The sequence below is a fragment of the Aethalodelphis obliquidens genome, unplaced genomic scaffold (assembly GCF_003676395.1).
Source record: "Aethalodelphis obliquidens isolate GAN/ISIS:26980383/991018 unplaced genomic scaffold, ASM367639v1 scaffold66, whole genome shotgun sequence".
NCBI classification, from domain to species: Eukaryota; Metazoa; Chordata; class Mammalia; order Artiodactyla; family Delphinidae; genus Aethalodelphis; species Aethalodelphis obliquidens.
The window spans coordinates 4,539,497-4,562,427 of NW_020838010.1; the positions used below are offsets into that span (position 1 = coordinate 4,539,497).

At 42.9% G+C, this 22,931-nt stretch overlaps 1 protein-coding gene across 1 annotated transcript in view; it reads right to left on the bottom strand.

The window, feature by feature from the left end:
- LOC113611003 (short transient receptor potential channel 5) overlaps positions 1-22,931 on the bottom strand; it is an 80,606-nt gene that overhangs the window by 51,375 nt on the left and 6,300 nt on the right. Inside the window, exon 2 of the mRNA XM_027089554.1 lies at positions 1,838-2,359. Within this exon, the coding sequence (XP_026945355.1) occupies positions 1,838-2,359 (522 nt within the window). The remainder of the gene's footprint in view (positions 1-1,837; positions 2,360-22,931) is intronic.

Sequence of the window (22,931 nt, forward strand, 5' to 3'; positions counted from 1 at the left end):
TACAATTATGGAGTTTATCTGCTATCTAGTGAGGGAAGGAATGCAAACTTTAGTTGTATTCTGCAATATCCGTTTTTAACACTTCTATTCCCATTAACCATTTTGTCATCTGGAAGCAATTCGTATTCTAAACATACTTGTTATTTTTTTTCTTACAGTATTATAACAATTTATGTAAAGTGAAAACCACACTGAAATCATAATGTACATCATTAATGGAAATATACACATATATAAAACTGAAGAAAAGTCAATTAGACCTTATAGCAGACAACTTAACACAACTGCTACTACATATCAACAGTAGGGTGGCAAGAGAGAGGAAGGGGTAAGGGAGGGGATGGCCATTGCTGTATCTATTACCTACAATTTTAGTACACAGAATCAGATCATATACCCTGGGTCCCCTGTGTGTAACAATAAAAATGAATAATAGTAGCAGGTAATATTTATTGAATGCCTAATATATGCTGAATCTTGTGCTATGCATGAGCATATTACCTGTTTTGTTTAAACTTTATATTTCTCTAGGGAGGTAAGTACTCCTATTATCCCTATCTTTCAGAAGAGAAAAGTGAGGTTGAGTAACTTCAGGCTTAATGAAATTACTTAAGGCAAGTAGTTGCAAAAACAGGATAAGGAGACTCAGCGGTGGGTCTATCCATTTACTATCTCCCCCATGGAGCCGTTAAATCTCCATGTTGCTCTTTTGTCATATTTTATCCCCTTCGAGGTTGCCCCAGTACTCATTTCTGCCTCATTTCAGAGGGGTAGTTTTTTTTTTTTCTTGTCTGAGAGAAAGGGACCAGGTGAGCACACATGTGATTTGCCTCAGAGCCTGGACCCATGAAGGGATGGCGCTGCTCGTTGCCCTTCAGACAGCAAGCACTTCTCGGTTCAACCCATTTGAATCTGACTCCAGGTAGCATTGGAAGAGAGATGGAAATGGACATTAAAGTACATTTATTTTCATAATAGTCCTATGAAGTGGAGGAACTATTGTCATCTCCATTTTATGAGAAGACTAATGTCCTGAAATTTGAGGGACTTTCGTCAGGTCATACAGCTGAAGGCTATTCCATCCTCAGTTGCTCTGGCTCCAAAGTCCCTGCTCTTTCTACCATGCTTCCTCCTTAAAGAGCTAAATGAGGCCTGCTAGAAGGCTCCCCCAAATTGTTTGATAAGATGGCATAGAACAGGGCTTCCCTGGTGGCGCAGTGGTTGAGAATCTGCCTGCCAATGCAGGGGACTCAGCCTTCTGCAGAACCACACACCCTCTGTGTGACTCCATCTTTCAAATGTACGTCTCAGCTTTCTTGCTGAGGGACTACCAAGGACTTAGTTCTGTCAACAACTACCAGCATCCAGACAGCAAGCCCTTTGTGATCACTATTGCCATGGCCCCGGTATATAGGGTAGGATCCTTTTTATGTGTTCTCAGAAGTTCTTCCTCAGAGCCTGATGTTAGTTTGTAATTATATATTCACTAATGTGATCATTTACTTACTGTCCACCACTAGCCTGTAAGCTCCGTGAAGGCAGGGTTATACTTGTTTTCTGTATCCCAAACCCCTAAAACAGTGCTAAATAAGCATTTGCTCAATGAATGAGTGCTTTCCCATCATAGAATCAGATTTTTCCCTACTTATCTGGCCATAAAGAAAATGCGCAGAGGTTGTATGTGCCTTGGATAAATATGGGCCTCACTGTTTTTGAAGCCTGTCTAACCATTTGTTTGGTGGAGAGCTAAGTGGTAGGAAAATGCTGACTCTTGGTCTCCTGCTCTGGACTCTGGAGGGCTTAAGCTTCCCCCAAAGCAGAGAAGAGCTCAGCTTACCTCTTTCTGATGGTATTTGATGGCCACCTTCAGCTTGGCTAGGTCATGGTACTTTTGAGGGTCAAGCTCTTCACTGTGGTCATCTCGATGGTTGAGGATGATCTCCAGTTCCCGGGAGCTCCGAGCCTGGTCCAGCAGGTCTTTGGCAAAGAGCTTGCACTGCTGGGAGAGCTCCTCATACTCAGCCTTGAACTCATTCTCCATCTTGCTGAGCTCCTTGAGCTCCCAGCCCAGGCGGAAGGCAGTTAGGATGGGGTCCTCGCTTGATAAGGCGATGAGTGAGGGGCTCGCCAGCGCTTTATAGATGTTCAACCGGGAGCGGGAGTGGCGCAGGCTGTCTACCTCTGAACTGGACACACACTCCACACAGTTGCAGCGGATCTGGTGGGGCCGGGGGATAGTGACCCGTTTTTGGACGAGCAATTTGATGATTTCGTAGTTGTTGGTGTGGGCAGCAAGCATGATGGGAGTAATGTCCGGTGTGAACTCAGAGAACTGGGTGTCCATCATCAGAGTGGGGACCTAGGTACAAGAAAATGAAAAACACATAAAAGGGCAGGATTAAGGCTTGGAGCATAGAGCCCATCAAATGTTAATGAATCAGGAACTGGGGTCACCAGTTTTTTTGTCAGTTCTTCTCCTTATCAGAATAGCTAGTTGTGAAATGCTTACTGTACACCAGGCATACAGCACTTTACATATATTTACTCACTTAATCCCCACAACAACCTCATGAGGTAAATATTCTCCCCAAATGAAGAAGCTGAGGCACACAGAGTTTAAAGAACGTACCTAAGGTTACTCAGCTTTAGGTGCAGAGCCAAGATTCAAACTCAGACAATATGACTCTGGAGCTTGGCCCTTAAATTATGCCAGTTCTGTCTGAGGCACAATGAGGGGTTGTACAGAGGAGTAAAGGGCATTTTTCCTGGAATCTGGTTGGGTATATCAGACTTCTATAAATTGGTAAGTAGGAGTATGTGTTCAGTTCCAAATGAGCAGTAGAGACTGCAGAAATATTTGTTTGAAAGGCTAAAGACAACCAGTAATCTTAAAGCCCATGCCACTAAATCAAGCCCTGGGGGCTGAAGAGAAGACATTCCCAAATTGTGACACTGTAACTTCAGGGGACCAAAGACCAAAGCCAGACAGTGTTCCTCCAACTTCCTGTAGATCCCAGCAAGGTAGAGAGAATCTGTTATTGTCAGGAAGAATTACTCTGTAAATGAGGACCTCCAGGCTTGAGGTTACCAATAGCAAAAAGACCTCTGATAAAATTGGTATGTTCAAGTTTCTATTTCTAAACTTTGTTCCAAGATAAATATTATGCAAATAAAGACTGGCTCACTTTCAGCTGTGGAGTTTGAACTCTGTAACAAATACACAAACAATTGACTCTTGACACTCAAAAAAAAATGGGTATGTCCATGATGTAATGCTTGGTGTAAACAGCAGCTATAGGTGAAAGGTATGGGGTTCTTTGGGTGTGCAGGAGCATACAGTTCTGGGTGAGTGAGCAGACTCTGATCAATGAATTAAAAACAAATCTTTTGACTTTAAAATGTGTCCTTTGGGACACGCTACACCCAACAGAAGAATCTCAGTGTGATAGAATCTGGAGCTAGACAACAAGGAGAACTGGAATAGTCTGAAGAGTCTTCATGGAGGGGTGGAGCTGAGGATTCAAAGCATGGATAAAATTCCAGGAAACTGTGAAATATTGATCTCAATACATTTTTTAATAAAGCTCCAAATACTCAGTTTAACTGGGGAGAGCAGAACGTGGATGATGGAGATTCTCATGGACTAGACAAATACTGTTTTAATCGCTAGTTTCTTTTTACTCTTAAAAAAATTATTTTGGAAACCCACAGTTGCTGGCGAATTGACGGAGGGATGAGCTACAGTTTTCATCATCTTTGCCTCCTTCCCATCTTGGATGAGGGATTCCCAAGCAGGGAAGTGGCCAGAAAACAGGGAGTGGGAAAAAGGCAGAGGAGAAGAAAGTGGAGAAGTTTGCAAGAAATCTGTTTCCTTCTCGGGGTGGTTACATCATCCTCTGAATAGTTGAGAGTTCACTACACACTGGTCATCAATTGCTTGGATGGAGCAGCCAGTAAACATTGTTAAACATTTAGAGGGAGCAGCTACAAACAAGCAGCAGGAAGTGAGCAAGTGACTCATAAAGTAAATCGGACACAGGAAAGAATCATCTCAGAAATTAACATAAACCTGCAGGCTAAGGAAGAAGTAGGTCTGAGTGGGACTGGTAATGAACATAAACACAACAACCGGCATAAAGCCTAGAGGTGGGAGAGATGGTGAGTGAACAATGTATCATAGTCTGCCTGGGAAGAAAGGAGCTCAGATCCGGAATCTGCCCCTCCTCGGTGGGCAGGAGCATTTCTTTTTTTTTTTTTTTTTTGCGGTACGCGGGCCTCTCACTGTTGTGGCCTCTCCCGTTGCGGAGCACGGGCTCCGGACGCGCAGGCTCAGCGGGCCCATGGGCCCAGCCGCTCCGCGGCATGTGGGATCCTCCCAGACCAGGGCACGAACCCGTATCCCCTGCATCGGCAGGCAGACTCTCAACCACTGCGCCACCAGGGAAGCCCAGGAGCATTTGTTAATCTCTGTCATGATCTAGAGGTGGAGGTGGTGGGTGGAGGGAAGATGGCTTATGGCACAGGATTCCCTGGGTTTGACTGGAGGTACATGTCTGCTCCCTACCATGATGCTCTTCCTGTCCACTCTCTCTACCCAGTTCCTTGCTCTTTCTTTTCCTACTCTTTCTTTCTTCTCCTCTATGTCAATGCTGACAGACCTGTCCGAGACACATAATGGTACTTGTGAATAATGCTCAGCCCCATTTGTGTCATGGAGCCGAAAGGTTGCTGTCTATGCCTAGAGTATGACATGCTTTCCAGAGCCATCTGATTCTGTTGTCTTTGACTTGGTGCTCAACAAGGAGCCTCTGATTCTCCATTTGTCTTTCTGGATACATGACACCAGAGAGTAAATCTTTTCAAAAGAAACTGGTCGGCAGTGCCCAACCATGTCCTCCTACCAAGACCACCTTTTCTCTTCCAGTCAGCCTTATCATTCACAGATTGCCACACCCACCTCATTCACTGCTCTCTGTATGTATATCCTTGTGGCATATCCTGTGTGGATCCCCACTTCACTGCCACTGAAGGGCCACTGTAAGCCCTGACTTCTTCCGTAGATCTCCCCTTAACTTGATCCCACCCCTTACTGACCACCCAGATGTTGTGGGCACTAGGTTATATCCAAGCTGTCACTCTTCTGATGCAGGCTTATATTAGTTTCTAATTATTTGATATAGGTATTTCTTGCTTCTTCAGTCAGGCTGTGAGCTCTCTGAAGGCAGAGTTGTCTTAGTCCGCTCTTGTTTTCCCCATAGCCTCTAGCACAGTGCTAGACACACAGCAGGCACTCAGCTAAAAGGAATTGGTTTTTATTCTCAAATTAAGACACTGGCTCTTGTTTAGAAGCCTGGATCCACACAGCTGGAGTCCGTGTGAGCTAGTGTCCTTGGGTCTTTCCTTTCCATGTCTAGCTGAGAAGGTAGACATTCTAAGACTCTCAGGAAGGTTAGCAAATGGTCTCTATAGGGAATACCTTGAGGTCACAAAGACCCAGGACAGTCCCTGCTTGTCATGTCCACAGTGCTATTGCTCCAAGATGGAGACTCTGACCCAAAGATGACATATTTCTACTCCTCTTCCCCCTCTGCTGCTTCTCCTCATCCTGCTGCTCTTCCCTTCCTAGACTGTGCAGGGACCATGGACTCTCATCAGGACAGCCACGGCAAAGAAAGAGTCTATCATTAGGGTCAGAGGTTTCTGATAATAATCAGCACTTTGTAATATGGTCTACAACAGGGTCCAAACAGATAACAGGTCACAGAAATAAAAGCTACCTGTGGGGACATATGCATAATTTGGATGAGTAAATGGTAGGCGTTGGTGAGCTGTGGAGCACATACCGTCTCAAAGGGGGCATCTGCTACTCAGCCCCTTGTTGTGATCAAATTGCTGTTATGTGCATGAATGAGGACCCAGTGTTGTCATCTTTCAAGAAAAGTCAGAAATATGGATTTGGAGGTAGAATTTCCTAAAGTCTTCAATGTTGGCTCAAAAGAGTTAAAGATAGTGTGCATGCCAAACAAAGTATATATATGAGGCAACTGAGGCTTGAGTGGGCCACTGTGTGACCTTCGAACTAGCACAGAAGTTGCTAGGAGGAATGGGAGAGGAAGCTGGACATTTAGGCAGGGGCCAGGTAATAAAAGGCCTCATATGCCATGAGAAGGAACTTAATGTGATCTGTTGGCCATAGGGAGCCGCTGAAGAATTTTAATCAGGAGAGTAGTGTGGTTGAACAAGTGTTTTACAAAGATCAGTTTGGCCGAAGTGTGGAGAATTGGCAGTGGTATATGTGCTGATAAATGTTTAACAAGCAGCTTTCCATAACAAAACAAAACAAAAACAACAACCTTGATTTGTAGTGTTTGCCAATTTCTGTGGTGTAAATACTCCCACTGTGGCCAATTTCAAGCTACCAATATGACATCCTGGAACACAGAGTTGGGAAGAGATGCACACAACCAGTTCTCACCAGCTGGCGTAAGCCAGCTCCAGCACACCACTGGATGAGTTTCAGAAAGATAAAACTACTTAAAAGATATCAATAGTCCAGGTGAAAAGATGGCAAGATCTTAAACTAGACAATGATTCTAGAGATAGAAAGGAACAGATTTAAGACATTCATTGGATGTGTCAGGTAGTACTGCAGGGAGAAGAAACCAAGGATGTCAGGTTTCTGCATTGCATGCCTGATTGAATGGTGGTGTCACCGTTGGAGACAGTGAATACAGGAGGAAGAGCAGGTTTAGGGTTTAAAAGAAGTTCAATTTTAGACATGTTGAGTTTGAAGTACCTATTGGGAGAGTAGCAGGAAATTGTATAACTCTAGCATGAATGTTGAAGGAAAAAGGTCAGGGCTGAAAATGTATCAACAGATGTGACAGTCTTCAGCCTATAACAGTAGGTTGAAACCAAGAGAGTGTACGGGGTCAGCCTCTGCCCACCTTGGCTCCCACACGCTCTGCCTCAAGGACTCAGCCCTGCCCCAGTTTCCGGAGCAATCAAGGCTTGAGGTAGGAAGTACCCAAATGACCAGCCTCAGCCTCCTCCATTCCAAATTCCAATCTTTAAGGCTCTGCATTAGGGTACTTTCCCCCTTTGAATAGTTTCTGAATTCCAGCTTCTTCCCTACCTGTGCCCTGGTTCATAAAACAAGATTTCTCCCTGGATCCCTAGTCTTGAGTTTCTGTTCACACAACTGGCCTAACAGCCCAGGTCTAGTATATTTTCTGGATTGTCCATGCCTTTGATTATCTTTGAGTTGTTTTACAACTCTGCAAATTGTAATGAAAATATTTCTTGCCTGGCAAAATGCGATTGATTTGTGCATCTATATGCAAATTTCTTTGCATCTATTTGTAAATTTCTTTCAGCATTCCTGATGGCCTATATCAAGGGTTAGCAAACTTTTTCAGTAAAAGGCTAGATGGTAAATATGTTACGCTTTGTGGACCTTACAATGCTGCCACTGTAGCAAGAAAGCAGTCAAAGGCAAAATGAAAAGGAATGGGTGTGGCTGTACTCCATAAAATTTATTCACAGAAACAGGTGACAGGCTGGATTTGGTTTGCAGGTCATACTTTGCAGACTTCTGGCCTCCTGGTTTCCTCACTAATTAATGAGTGAAATAAAATATTAGACATGTGTCCACTTGTGTTAACTTTAAATTTGTATGAGGATCAGGATTTAACTTTTTAATTTTTTTAATTTTTTTTATTTTTTGCGGTACGCGGGCCTCTCACCTCTGTGGCCTCTCGCATTGCGGAGCACAGGCTCTGGACGCGCACGCCCAGTGGCCATGGCTCACGGGCCCAGACGCTCCGCGGCATGCAGGATCCTCCCGGACCGGAGCACGAACCCACGTCGCCTGCATTGGCAGGCGGACTCTCAACCACTGCACCACCAGGGAAGCCCACTTTTTTATTTTTAAATTATCCTTCAACAGCCATTTTGTGTTCAGATCGAGGACAGGTGGCAAACTGAATTTTATTCTTTTCTTATCAAGTTTTGCCTTCGCTTGGAACTCCAAAATTATACTGAACGATCTGAGCTTCCCATTAAAAATCATGTTTTTTTAAAAGGTAAAAAGGGTGGGGGTGAGCTTCCCTTTTGGCGCAGTGGTTGAGAGTTCGCCTGCCGATGCAGGGGATGCGGGTTCGTGTCCCGGTCCGGGAGGATCCCGCATGCCGTGGAGCGGCTGGGCCCGTGAGCCATGGCCGCTGAGCCTGCGCGTCCGGAGCCTGTGCTCCGCAGCGGGAGCGGCCACAACAGTGAGAGTCCCGCCTACTGCAAAAAAAAAAAAAAAAAAAAAAAAAAAAAAAAAGGGTGAGGGTAGGGAGAGAAAAGGGAATGAAATCAACACACCAATAAATTAGATTTGGTTCATATTATCTACAACTGTACTTCTAAACAAACCTGGTACGTGAACCGACTTGATTGAATTTTTTAATTTGAAATGATGTGGGCTTAGTGCATGGCCACTAAAGAAGTTACATTGCCTGCCTCTTCCTGGGGCTTTGCATTCAGGCCTTAATGAGTTTGCTCCTGGATCTGCCCTAGGTCTCCCTGTTGAAAAGCTGGCCTTATATGCTAGGATCCTTTTGGATTAATGAAAATGAGACAGAGTCACTCGGCTCAGAGCTCATTGCATAAAACACCTGCAGTACAGTGAACACTGAGCGAAAGCCCGCTTCTTCATATTTTCAGCTAAATTCCATTGCCAGAGGACACAACAGAGGAACAGGTGATGCTCTACTTCCACTCCCAGGACTGGCTAGGGCTTTTGCAAGGTTACTGTTCTCAAGGGGCCCGAATGATACATTCATTTCCGTTAACCTCATCACTGGACACAATCTGCTAATTGGAATTCTCCTGAACCCTATTGTTACCAGCTTTAGGCAGACGCACTTGCTGGAGTTTATCACAGGCTTCTGAAATTAAGCCCCCCATTTGTAATTAATGGGCAGACCCTTATCAGGAGCCACCTCATTCATACCCACAATGCTGTCTGGTCATAGGCTGAACCTCTCCGAGTGGTACTTCCTCACACAGCTAGCCTGATAGCATCATGTTGGAAATGAATCTCCCATCTTGTGCCAAGATTTAGTGAAATTTCAATACCTCTTTTCCACCTACTGGGTCTCCTCTTCCCCACCCTAACATGCCAGATAAAAATCAATGTTCAGTCTTTTTCATCAGTCCAAGGGACTGTTGGAAATGAATTTCATTTCTCTGTATTACTCAGAAATGAAGAACACTAGCATCTAATCGCGTCACATGACCAGCTGCCCACTCTGCTCTACCCACAAGGTCAGTTAGCTAGTAGTGGTGCATGAGATACTTTGGAGCAGCCATTGGTGTCAGATGGGAAATAATTTGTTTCCCAGACTATGGTAAAAAGAGAACCATTATAATCAGGATTCCCTGGATCATCTCAGCTGATTTCAAGGTCAAAGTGTATATAATTTAGATTGGAAGACTAACATGGACAGAACTTATTTGCGGGCAATGTCACAGAACGCACCTGATGTTTTAAAAAAGTCAACATTTACATGTAAAAATAAATAATGTATGTAACAATGGCCAGCATTAGCCTGATTAGCAGGGGTGAATATAATACAAATGGCTACTGGTTATTGAGCACTTTCCATATGCTAGGCATCATGCTGGAGTATCTCATTTAGTCCTCGCCATGGCTCCGTGCTATAGGCATAATAATTATCCTCACTTTACACCTGAGGAAACTCAGCCATAGAGAAGCTTAGTGCCTTGTCCAAGGTCACATGGCTAGGAAGTAGGGTGACCAGAACTTGAACCCAGGCAGTTTGGCTCCAAAGCCTGTCCTGTTAACCACTATACTACTTCACCCCCAACCAACAGAAGACCAACCATTTGATTTATTACATCAGCAAACAAATCTACAGTCCCAACATTGAATATTCAGACGTATTAAATCACAGGTTATATTGGATATTAATTAACCTCATCAGGTAATGTTCTACCTTAAACCCAGATAAATATTATATAGTATAGCTCAAGGTTTGGGAGCCCACAAAACTATTCTTGATTTCTCATCAGATGGGGGCTCTTAATTTTTCAAAAGACAGCAGCTAAATCTATGAAAAAATAATACATAGCTAACTCCATAGGTTGTGAGGGTTTATAATTTCAGAGTTCTAGTTGTAGGAAACCTGGAAAGCCATCTTTCTCAAATCTAGATTGTCACAAAGAATTAAATGAACCATTCCATACATTTTCTTTTGCAAAATAGGGGTTATAATGAATGGTGAGGGCATCAACTCCAAAAGTAAGGTGAGTGTTTGGATGGTTATTAGAAATAACGGAAGAGGTAAAAGAAACCAAGGTAGGAAGGGGATACGTTATGGGTAGCTTTTAGGGAGCCAACCCTCTCTGAAGGATCCCTTTGTACTGTCAAGATATGCCATTTCCCAGGAAATTGTGAAAATGATGCAATGAGTTGAAAAACAATGAACCAGAGGATATAGGTTATTACGGAGATGGGAAAAATGTCAGAAGTAAAGGTCTGGTCGTTGTGTCTCTAGGGCTGCACAGAGGAATGGAGCCCCAGTGTGCCAATGTGAGTGTAGTTAGCTTTGCAGGTAGCCCTCTGGTGGAGCTTGAAACATATAGCTGTTTAGGAAAGCCATTGTTCTTGATTCATTTTTTTATAGGTCATCATGTAATTTTTAAATTAAATTTCTCTTGTAGATTGCTTTACTGGAAAGAGGATGCTGCCAAGCTGATTTAGAGTTTTCCATGTCATTGCTTATCACCTGACTAGTGGGAGTTTGATAAAGATTTCTGGAAAGCGCTGAGAACCCAGGTGCAGAAACCTTGGTGATCCAACCAGGGCACAGGACCATGTGAGGGCTAGGGTAACCAGATTGACATCAGATATATCGCAGGATTCAATACAAATAAAGGTCTATTATTGTATACTTTTTCCAGTGGGTAACAATCTTGATAGGAGCACATATGCCAGCAACACAAAATCAGAATGAACAAAGAGGGTCTTTCATGCAAAAAGAGGAGTCGGGAACCTCTCTTTTGTTTTAAGTAGTTCATAGCCATAGAATTGAAAAGTATGTTCATTGCCGTAAATTGAAAATTGGTAGATATCACCAGGAGACCCGTTTAGGCCTAGAAGAGCTCGAGTGATACAAATTAAGCTCAGTTGGTTCTCAGAGTGTAAAGGATTATAAAAGGGTAATTTTCACCATTATTCTCAAAAGCTGTGTGGGATAAACGTGAATAAAGAAAATGACCTAAAGTCAGCTAGTGGTAGGTAAGAGACATTTTAGAAAGGTATAAAGAAAACCAGACCAGAAATCTAGAAGCAGAATTCATGTTAAATAATGTCAAGAGTATTCCCTTTGCCAATCATGATTTTCATTTCATGCTCCACACACATGCGAAATGATGTTTTGTTTTAAAGTTGCTCAGTTTATATGCAGGCATCGGACTGAAGCGTTATATGATTGGAGGACGAGCTTGAGAGAGGAGACTGTGTCACATTCATGAAGTAATTATTGAGCCCCACCTTCCTGCTTCTCTCAGTTATCCACACCCGAGGCAAGCCAGGCAACTGGCACCAACCTCCAGAAGTAGAATACTACCTACCGCTCAACAGCTATTTATTTATTTATTTTATTCTTTAAACACAATTAAAAATTGTTAGACTTTTTTTCTCCCTAGTTATCTATTTTATACATATTAGTTAGTGTATATATGTCAATCCCAATCTCCCAATTCATCCCACCCACCCCTTTCCCCCTTGTTGTCCATATGTTTGTTCTCTACATCTGTGTCTCTATTTCTGCCTTGCAAACAGGTTCATCTGTACCATTTTTCTAGATTTCCCATATATGTCTTAGTATACAATATTTGTTTTTTTTCTTTCTCACTTATTTCACTCTGTATGACAGTCTCTAGGTCCATCCACGTCTCTACAAATGACCCAATTTCGTTCCTTTTTATGGCTGAGTAATATTCCATTGTATATGTTGTACCACATCTTCTTTATCCATTCGTCTGTTGATGGGCATTTAGGTTGCTTCCATGACCTGGCTATTGTAAATAGTGCTGCAGTGAACAATGGGGTGCGTGTGTCTTTTTGAATTATGGTCTTCTCTGGGTATATGCCCAGTAGTGGGACTGTCAACAGCTATTTAAAATGTGGGCATAGTCCCTGAGGAGGGAGGAAGTTAATTTTTCAGCAAAGGAAACATTATAAGGTCATCAACTATCTTCCATTTTCCAAGTCTCCAAATAGAGGTAAAGCATCTATCTGCAGGGTTGAATTTTGCATATCTGGCCTTGCTGGTTGCCAGAAACATCTCTAGACATTGCCAAACGGTCCTCCTGGGGTGCAAAATTGCCCACAGTTTAGAACCATTAAAGTAGAATGTAAAGCAGAGGCTTGGTTACATGGCAGCAAGGCAAGGGCTCAGGCATAGCTACCAAAAATACAAGATTCAGAGGGGACCAGCAGCTTAGCTGACTGGGTACTGAAGTGCTGAGCTGCTGGCCTCCAGTTCTGAGAGTCTCTGTGACTAGGAACAGGATTAGTCCCAGAGCCTGTACTAGAAGAGTCACCCATGGGAATGAAGGGTCTTCATCTGGGGGTGGTGGTACTGAAGGGCTACAGTGGCAGGAAACTGGGCAGGTCATTATGGAGATGACCTTTCCATGGCGTGGTGCTATGATTCTATTATCTTCAGCACCACTGAAAAGGGGTCAAGGCACATGCATCTCATGGAAGTAACATAGCTCCCTTGGTTATCATCAGAATGGAAACTCCATGAGTTATGGATATTTGGGGAAAACGTGAGACAAACCGACAAGGAACACTCATGGCAGGAAACTTGTTTTATTGGTTGGTACTGCTGGAGGCACCTTGGGGGAGTTTTGTATTTAGGTTCTTTCTTCTTGAACTCTCTACCCGGAATTTCTGAGTGGCTTCTCTCAGAAACACCCATGCAACAAGGAGCCCCTTGCTCTGCAGCAGGGCTTGGCTAGAGCTGGGAAGCCTTTGAGAAAAGAAGCTTGAGCCTGGATAATGCCAAGAAGCTTAAGCTGAACTAGCAGAGACATCTCAGCAGGACTGTTTCTTCTTTAGCGGAAAAGCAGGCACCATGACAGCACACATCATAATGAGAAGTTGATTTTTTGGTATTCAACGGCCAGGATTAAATTCCTGGGTCATAGTAATAAATGGGGGCATATTTAAAAAACAATACGTAACTTTTGATTGACAGGAAAAGTAGCTTAAATCATTTTGTGATTGAAACCGTGACTATCACGTGGACATCATCAAGTGCAAGCAAGATTTTTTTCCAAACACAGTCTTTGACAAAGTTTACTAATATCCATGTAATGTAATGCATTTACTCATATATTTTCCCTCTATTACATTTCGAGAGGAAAAACTTAAGAAAAATGCCCCCCCCCCCCCATAATTTCTCCCTCTTTCACACATTACTTTTAATTGTATTCCTTTGAACTGGCAGCTGTGTTGTCAATCGTGCCTTCTGGAGCGGATTGCCTTTTGTTCTTGTCAGAACAGACCAAGTGTTAAAGGAAAGGAGAAGCAGCTTGGTTGCCTCTGGCTGGAGATGGGAGAAGGGAGAGCGACTCTGGGTTTCTAACCCTACTGCTACTGCCTCTTGCCTCTTTTTCTCCCAGTATGCTTGCATGCTAAGTGTGAGCTGCTATCTTCCCTTGAGAACAGTAAGCTATGTGCTGCTCTCTGCTGAATTAAGAAAACATCAGCTATCTTGTCCTTATTTCCCTGAAGTCAAACATGCCCCAAATCTGAAACTTGGAAAGGCAAAGATATTTTGAACGTAAATATGACCTTTCAGGGCTTCCCTGGTGGCGCAGTGGTTGACAGTCCGCCTGCCGATGCAGGGGACACGGGTTCGTGCCCCGGTCCGGGAAGATCCCATGTGCTGCGGAGGGGCTGGGCCCGTGAGCCATGGCCGCTGAGCCTGCGCGTCCGGAGCCTGTGCTCCGCAACGGGAGAGGCCGCAACAGTGAGAGACCCGCGTACCGCAAAAAAAAACAAAAAAAAAAAAACAAAAAAATCTTTCAACCACTTGCAAAACATTTCCCTCTCTTTGAAAGACACATGTAACCAGATACCTTAGTGCTGCAAGGAAGTCTTTTCCTCTGTAGCACCTTTTCAGGAATGCAGGCCAGGGCTAAGGGAAAGGAGGCCTTGGAAGGGACAGAGTTCCAAACTAAATTCACTACTGCTTAATTTTCTCCTTCATATTCAGTCAATAGGGGTTAAGAATCTCAAAGAGTGACGAAAAGTTGCAAGAGTGGTAGTGATCAAGGCTCCCAGATGCTTGGTCATTCTACCCCCGATTTCTACTTGGGGAGGAAACAGCACTCAGCTCTTAGAGGGCTTCGCAGACACAGGGGATTGTTTGTCTATTGTCAGAAAAGAGCAGCAAAGTAGATCAGGTGTGCAAGGAGGAGGCTTAATTCCAGCAAACTCTCCTTCATCTGTGGCCTCATGATACTGTTCGTTCATAAACTCGAGACTCTCTGGAGGCCCCAGACACACATTTGAGAAGTTGGGGCAACTGACACTTGCACAGAATTGTGTTGGGACTTCTTTCATACCTTGCCAAGCTTCCGTTCCATCAAATTAACATGGGGGTGTTGAACTCTCAGAGGCTAGAGATGACTATACCTTGGATTGGTTGCAGTGACAGAAGAATGACTAGATTGCCACTACGTTTCAATTAATCCTGATGATTCTATGATTATGTGGACCACAGCCAAACAGATATCCACCAGAACTCCAGAGGTTTTATTCCAGAAATGCATCAATGGCCTCACTCCCTGTGGAGTTACTAGTGAACTCCCCTGTGGTTTCTGTATATACTGGGGCTCTGTATTCTTGCCTCTCTACTAAACCAGTTATGTGTCAGGCACAGCACCTATTTAATATGGGTTTATAAAGTAGTTTTAAAACAATTTCAAAACAGTTTTCATTTCTCTCCACTGCTGAAATCATGGTTTTGAAATTGGGTGGCCACATTTCCTTCTTCCCCATCAAACGCTCCTCAGCACCTTTGGGCTGCTCTCTATAGTATGAAATTCTTTATTGAGAATGCTTTCCTAGGTAGCGATGTGGCACACAGCAGGCTAAGAGGATGTACTCCCTCCTATTTCTTGACTCCGTCTTTGCGGCAGTAGCAGTGGAGGCTGCAGTGTATTCAGTAGCCAACATACAGTTCTTTGTTCGTGTCCAGGAGCTACACGCCCTATAGCCGACTAGCCAGGAGACAGTTACTCAGATCAAGGCTCTTGGAGGCTCACTGAAGGGCATCACCCTGGAAAATCAAATGGTGCTCCAGGCAGGCGTGCCTATGGAAGCTACCCTTGGCCAGCATGGGGTGGAGACCTTGACCACCCTGGAAGTAGCTAGCCATGTGCTTGGAGGTAAAGTCCATGGTACCCTGGCCTGTGCTGGGAAAGTGAGAAGCAAGACTCTCAAAGTGGCCAAAAAGTATGAAAAGGAGGGGTGGTGAGAGGAGAAGGAGATGCTGATGGGCTGGGTCAAGTGGCAGATGTAGTACAACTGTCGCTTCATCAATGTTGTACCCACTTTTGGCAAGAAGAAGGGTGTGCCAATGCTAACTCTTAAATCCTTTGTGACACCGTTTTTTTTCTAACAAAGCCACTTGGTGCAGTTAAAAGAATACTTTCCTATCTTACAGTTCATTCCCTCTAGGTACAAGATGTGTCCTTGCTCCTCTGACCAGCTTACAGATGCTCAAGGGTCTTTCAGGAAATATTTAAATCTGGTTCTAAAGAAGCAGCTCAGGATTGAGAGTGCTAGCTCAGTGTTCTCGTTAGACCATAGTCTTCGGTCTGGTTGCTAGATTGAATTCTCCAATCCTGAAGACCAAGGGGCATGGAAATGATACTACCACCTGAACTGTTTAGTTGAATCTATTAATTCAGGCTTCCTCCTAGGTAGTTTAAATGTAAAAGTAGTGGGAATGACCAAAGAACGATCTCCAGTTAAAGATAGCTTAGCTCATTCGAGTAGCTGCCCCCAAATAAGACCTGTGGCATTTTCTCCCAAGTAAGTTCCAGGATCCAGAGAACACTTTCCATTCTAATCAGACAAGCTATTACCCAGAAAAGCTTAGCAATGACGGCAGAATATGCAAGCCCACTTTGTTGGGCTTCCTGGTTTACAAGTGGGAACCAGCTAATTTAGAAATCAGCAGTCTCTTATTAAAATGATGGAGACTTTAACACTGGAAGAAAGAAATCATGTTCCCAACAGGGAAGGTAGAAAACTAATGACAGCAAGGTCAAGTCAGGGCTTACCACTGTGTACCCCCTCCGCAGGCCAAGGGAAGGCTATTTGGCTAGCAAAAGCTGTGAATTATGACCACATAATAACAGCCAGGGGCTGTCGGTTACAAACTAAATAGGTTTGGTTTTTAGACACAAATGTGTCTACACATTGGCAAACTCTAGCTAAAACAGCCATATAGACTTTCTTTCCTTCTAACGAAGATACTTAAGCACTAAACTGGAAACTTAAAGATAAAAGAATGACGAAGCATGAATACTCTTTCACCCAAGCTCTCTTACATCAGAGAGAGACACTAAGACATTTAAAGCATCACTTAAAACAACCCTGTACTTTTTATGCAGAAAAGTTAAAAGATTTAGAATACAAATGAACTTTGCTCTTTGCTGCAGACTTGCTGTAAAACTCAGGGTAAATCATTGTTTTTTTTTAATACATCAGGGTGAACCTTTTTAAAGAATGAACAAAGTGCTAATGACCTTAATATACAAAGAGTTTAGACAAACTGTAAGAAAAAGATGGAGATTCTAGTAGAAGAACGGGTTAAAAAATTAACAGTAGATACAATGGAGAAAAGACAGCCTCTTCAATAAGTGGTGCTGGGAAAACTGGACAGCTACACGTAAAAGAATGAAATCAGAACACTCCCCAACACCATACACAAATATAAACTCAAAATGGATTAAAGACCTAAATGTGAGTCCAGACACTATAAAACTCTTAGCAGAAAACATAGGCAGAACACTCTATGACATAAATCACAGCAAGATCCTTTTCGACCCACCTCCTAGAGAAATGGAAATAAAACCAAAAATAAACAAATGGGACCTAATGAAACTTCAAAGCTTTTGCACAGCAAAGGAAACCATAAATAAGACCAAAAGACAACCCTCAGAATGGGAGAAAATATTTGCAAATGAGGCAACTGACAAAGGATTAATCTCCAAAATTTACAAGCAGCTCATGCAGCTCAATATTAAAAAAAAACCCAATCCAAAAATGGGCAGAAGACCTAAATAGACATTTCTCCAAAGAAGATACACAGATTGCCAACAAACACATGAAAGGATGCTCAACATCACTAATCATTAGAGAAATGCAAATCCAAACTGCAGTGAGGTATCACCTCATACCAGTCAGAATGGCCATCATCAAAAACTCTACAAACAGTAAATGCTGGAGAGCGTGTGGAGAAAAGGGAACCCTCTTGCCCTGTTGGTGGGAATGTAAATTGATACAGCCACTATGGAGAACAATATGGAGGTTTCCTTAAAAAACTAAAAATAGAACTACCATACGACCCAGCAATCCCACTACTGGGCATATACCCTGAGAAAACCATAATTCAAAAAGATACATGCACCCCAATGTTCATTGCAGCACTATTTACAATAGCCAGGATATGGAAGCAACCTAAATGTCCATCAACAGAGGAATGGATAAAGAAGATGTGGTACATATGTTCAATGGAATATTACTCAGCCATAGACAGGAACAAAATTGTGCCATTTGCAGAGGCGTGGATGGACCTAGTGGCTGTCATACATAGTGAAGAAAGCCAGAAAGAGGAAAACAAATATCATATAATATTGCTTATATGTGGAATCTAGAAAAATGATACAGATGAACTTATTTGCAAAGCAGAAGTAGAGACACAGATGTAGAGAACAAATGTATGGATACCAAGGGGGGAAGTGAGTGGTGGGATGAATTGGGAGATTGGGATTGACATATATACACCACTATGTATACAATAGATAACTAATGAGGACCTACTGTATAGCACAGGGAACTCTACTCAGTGCTCTGTGGTGACCTAAATAGGAAGGATATCCAAAACAGAGGGGATACGTGTATACGTATAGCTGATTCACTTTGCTATACACCAGAAACTAACAGAACATTGTAAAGCAATTATACTCCAATAAAAATTAATTAAAAATTAACAGTTGATTCACAGAAAAATAAAACAAATTACTTATCATATGAAAAGATGTGAAATACCACTTATAATAAAAGAAATTCAAATGTAAAACAATAATGAGATAGTATTTTTTACCTGTCAGATTGACAGAGATGTTTTAAAATTGATTTTTTTTGCAGTCTGTGATTGCAAGGATGTGAGAAACAGGCATTTTCACATACTGTTGGTAGGAGAACAGTTTGGCAATATATATCAAAATTAAATAATGCACATACTCTGTGATTCCATAATCTTATTACTAGGAATTTACAGATAATAATCACACAAGTGTTCAAAGACATATATACAAGGATATTCATCACAGCATTGTTTAGAAAAACAAAAACCAAAACCTAAATGTCCTTGAAACAATTTAAATGTTCATTAATAGAGGACAGGTTAAATAAATAAGGCACATTTATATGATATAATACAGTATTGTCATTAAAAAGAATAAAATACATATGAATATCCTCACAGGGAACGATGTCCACAATGTATTGCTAAGGAAAATAAAACAAGTTGCAGAACATTTGTGAAGAGATGTCTGTGTGTGTGTGTTTGTGTATATTTGTTTCTGCTTGAATATGCATAGAAAATACCTAGGAGGGCGTACCTATATCATTAATAGTGATGACTTGCGAGAGTGGAAATGGGATGTTTTTCTTCACATGCTTTTATACTCTTTTAATTCTTATAGTATTACTTTTATAGAAAAAACTCCAAAATAAACAAATGGATGTGGAGCAGGGTGGTGGTGACCTTGGACCCTGATACTTGAATAATTTCATACCTCAGTTTAAGAGTTAAGAAATAAGGGAGGGGAGAAAGTAAATATGACAAATATTCGTTTTGGTTGGGTAGACAAAGCCCAAACTGTCTTAGACACCAGGTGTCTCAGTGGGGATAGAAGCCTTCCCGCTGCAGGCCCACTAGAACGTGGGGAGACAACTATCTGCCTATTTGATGACGACAGTGTGGATTGGAGGATTTCTAGAGGTCACTTTTAGCCCCAAAGTTCTATCCACTATTCTGATACAGATAATGGAGCTGATGATGTCCCAAACATCAAATCACTTCAGGTTGCCCTTGAAGAGCAGAGGGGTATTTGGAAATGACACTCTCCAGCTTTAGAGGTATTTTTTATGGGTCATCACTCCCCTTCTCTTGGGGAGGAGGCAAAGGTGGCAGACTCACGAGAGATTCGTCATGGGACCGGCTTCATTTCCTTCTCTGATTTGGATTTCTTTGGAAGGTTCTTTCAATGCCTTTTTAATATCTGGCTAGCAGCCCTCCTTTACTAATGGACAGACAATAGCAATCCACTTGATAGCAAGGTGAACCAGGAAAATTTGCCTCATTCAAGCCCCTGGTAATCACGTGCTGATTACCTTCCCTCTACCGAGGACTTCAGAGGGCTGACATACTCCTTAGAATAGACTAGCTGCTGGAGTGGGGTCACTTAATCCTGCCAGAGGTAACAAAGTGTGCATTTATCGGTAGGTCCCTGAATCTGGGATGGCCCTCACTAAGGTGGCTTTCCTTCCGACTCCAGAGACTTTCTGCCGATACAAAAAGCCACTTCCTTCATCCTGTCTTGTCTGGTGGCTTCACTATCCTTCCAATCCTAGGCTCGATTTATCAGTGACAATTCAGCGTGGTTTGAGGGGTCATTAACCAACCCTCTTTCCTCAAACTATCAACCCTGTCCTGTAGTTTGAACTCTATTCTACAGGAAATAAGGAGCAACTGTGGTTGTTTGAGTGACGTGATCAGATACCTATGCTTCCACATATACAGCACTTTCTTATCTCTCACAGCATTACACTTCGACTCATTGTATGTTTGCCTCTTCACTTCAATTAAGTTATTCAAAGGGAGTTGGTATCCAACTGGGTGTGGGTGGCTGAAGGAGAGAGTGAAGATGAAGACATCTGCAAGGTTTCAAATCTACATAATTGAAAGGATAAATGGAAGGGTAAAGGTGCTATCACCTGAGAAAGGATACACCGGATGAGGAAGAGGATTTGGAGGGCAAAACGAGGCTGGCACGAGGATTAACAACACAGACTCTGCTGCCAGACTGCCTAGGTTTGAATCCCAGTTTGTCCACTTACTAGCTGTATGAGCTTGGGGAAATCATTTAACCTCTTTGTGCCTTGATGTCCCCATTTGTAAGAATGGATAATAGTATTGGGTTGGCCAAAATTTTCATTCAAGTTTGTCCATAAGATGGTACAGAAAAACCCGAACGAACTGTTTGGCCAATGTAATGTCCTGCATCACAGGATGGTTGTGAATATTGAATAAATTAATGTAGGTTTATGTACTGGTGCCTGGCACCTAGTAAGTGCTAAATTAGTGTTTGTTAGTGTTTGACACAGGGAATTTCAATGTTTGAGGTACATTTAAAATGTATTCTGAAATTTTGAAAATAAATTATGGATCTTCTGATAGATATTGGGCTAGAAAAGGAAAAGTCACAGAACTCTGGACAGCATGGATATTGAAGCAAGAGAAAAGATAAGGATTTTACAAAAGAGACTAAGAGGCAGTGGTCAGAGAGGGAGGAGGAATCAGGTAGCCTTGATATCCTGGAATCCAAGAGAGTTGTCAACCAATGAGATTAAAATGGGACACAGACATTGTACCCGTGAGTATGGGGAGGTGTTGGAAGAGAGGAGAGAGAGAGTACCATTTGGGGAAGAAGATAGATAAAAGGAGAGAGAGTCAAAGATCAATATGGTCAGCTCCTCACAAATATTTTTTGAGGGGCAGACCTGTCCAAAAGGCCCCTGGGTGATCAGTGGGTCCAGCTTCTTTCTTTCATCCCACATCACTCCTCTCTGTCCCAACTGCCAATCAGAGGACCAGTAGCAACCAGCTGGGATAGTGGAGAGTGTTCACCAAGGTCCCACCTAAGGAGCTGCTCAGCCAGTGGCCATACACTCATTCTCCTTTACTACAACTGGGATCAGAGGATAAAGAGGGAGGGCAGATGAGCACAGGAGCCCAAGAACTACTGTTTCTGATAAGACTCAGGGCCCACCTCACCCAGTGTCCTGACTCTGAGTCAGGTATCTGGGGCCTTCCTCCATGAGGTTAACCTCATGAGGGTAACAAGAGTCCCAGGCATTGCTTTCATCACCAGCCCTTCACTCCAGCACCTACTGTGAACAGGCCACCACCATTCCCACTACCCATGTCATTGCTCATTCACTTCCATCTGACAAATGTCCCGTCCCCTTCTTTCTTCCTTTCCAGCTCAAAGTTTATTTCTTTTCTCAAATATTCCTCCCCTGAAAGCTCTTTGTCTACTTGTAACCAGAGTGGCCTTCTATATTGTCCACATCACACGTTTTGGATAATGTAACACATATTTCCTTGCACCGTTCTATTTCTGTCCCATGTTTGTTGTTGGCATATGGAAAGGAATCAGTACAAGGCAACATTTGGTGCTCTGGGGTAGGACAGCTGGAAGGAGAGATGGGAGGAGAGTGCTGAGTTTTGCACTGATATTTCACACTTGAACGGAGTTTGCAACAAGAACCATAAGTTGAAAAAAACCAATATGATGAGCAGCCTGGGGTGAAAAGGAGACAGAAGATGGCTGTCCTCTACATAACTGCGCATGTGAGGTGAAGGAGGAGGGGGTCTGTTATACACAGCTGCGATCCACCTACCCAGAGGAGAGGAGAACAGGAAACTCCCTAACTGGACATGTGTATGTGGGTCAGGGCCGTATACAACCCTAAGCATGAGGCTACAGAAAGGAAGCCCTGTGCTGGTGGGAACCCTGAAGGGGGAGGGGGGGGTCAGTCATGGCTAAAAAACCTCATGTGTTTTTATTTAGTGACCTGCTTTTGAGATTATTTCATAGTCTCCTCCTTGTGAAGTATTATGCAGGTAGCTCCCTTGGTCTACTTGGGACCAAGTTTAAATAATTATATTTTTCTTTCTGAAAGGTAAGCATCACTAGCTTAGGTTTTTTGTGTCCCTTGGGAGCACAGGAGGCCAGGCCCACTGAGGGGGCGGACTGGTTGGGCAGCCTGTGCATGTCTTTTCTCCCCATGAGACTATCAATGTCTTGAGCGCACTCACTGTATCTTTCATTTTTATCACGAGGCATATATATGATTAGTACTCACACATACTTAGAGAACCGAACAGAATGAATCATTTGCTGGAACTTTGTTATGAATGAGTTGTTTTAGATAGACACTACTTGTAGTTGCTTTGTTGATTTTCAGCTTTGTTGTAAGTGTTACTGCTTCTGGTGATTCCTCAGAGGCAGTGTGGGGTGGTAGAAATAGTGGCTCGGGAGACAGGAAGCATTTGTGCCAGTTCGAGCTCAGGTGAGCGACCCTGGACATGTCATTTCAGACCAAATGATCTCTAGACCCTATGATTCTGCTCTGTGAGTGAAGCAGCCCATGTCTACAAAAAGTCAGCACAGGTACAGGAGAGGAGAGAATTCACTTTATCAGTTTGGCCAATATGATGCCGTGCGGTCATTCTGACATTTTCTTCCAATGAAGTGGCTGATTTATTTTCCTGACTTGATTGACACAACCCATGTTTTTGGCCTAGAACTTTGAC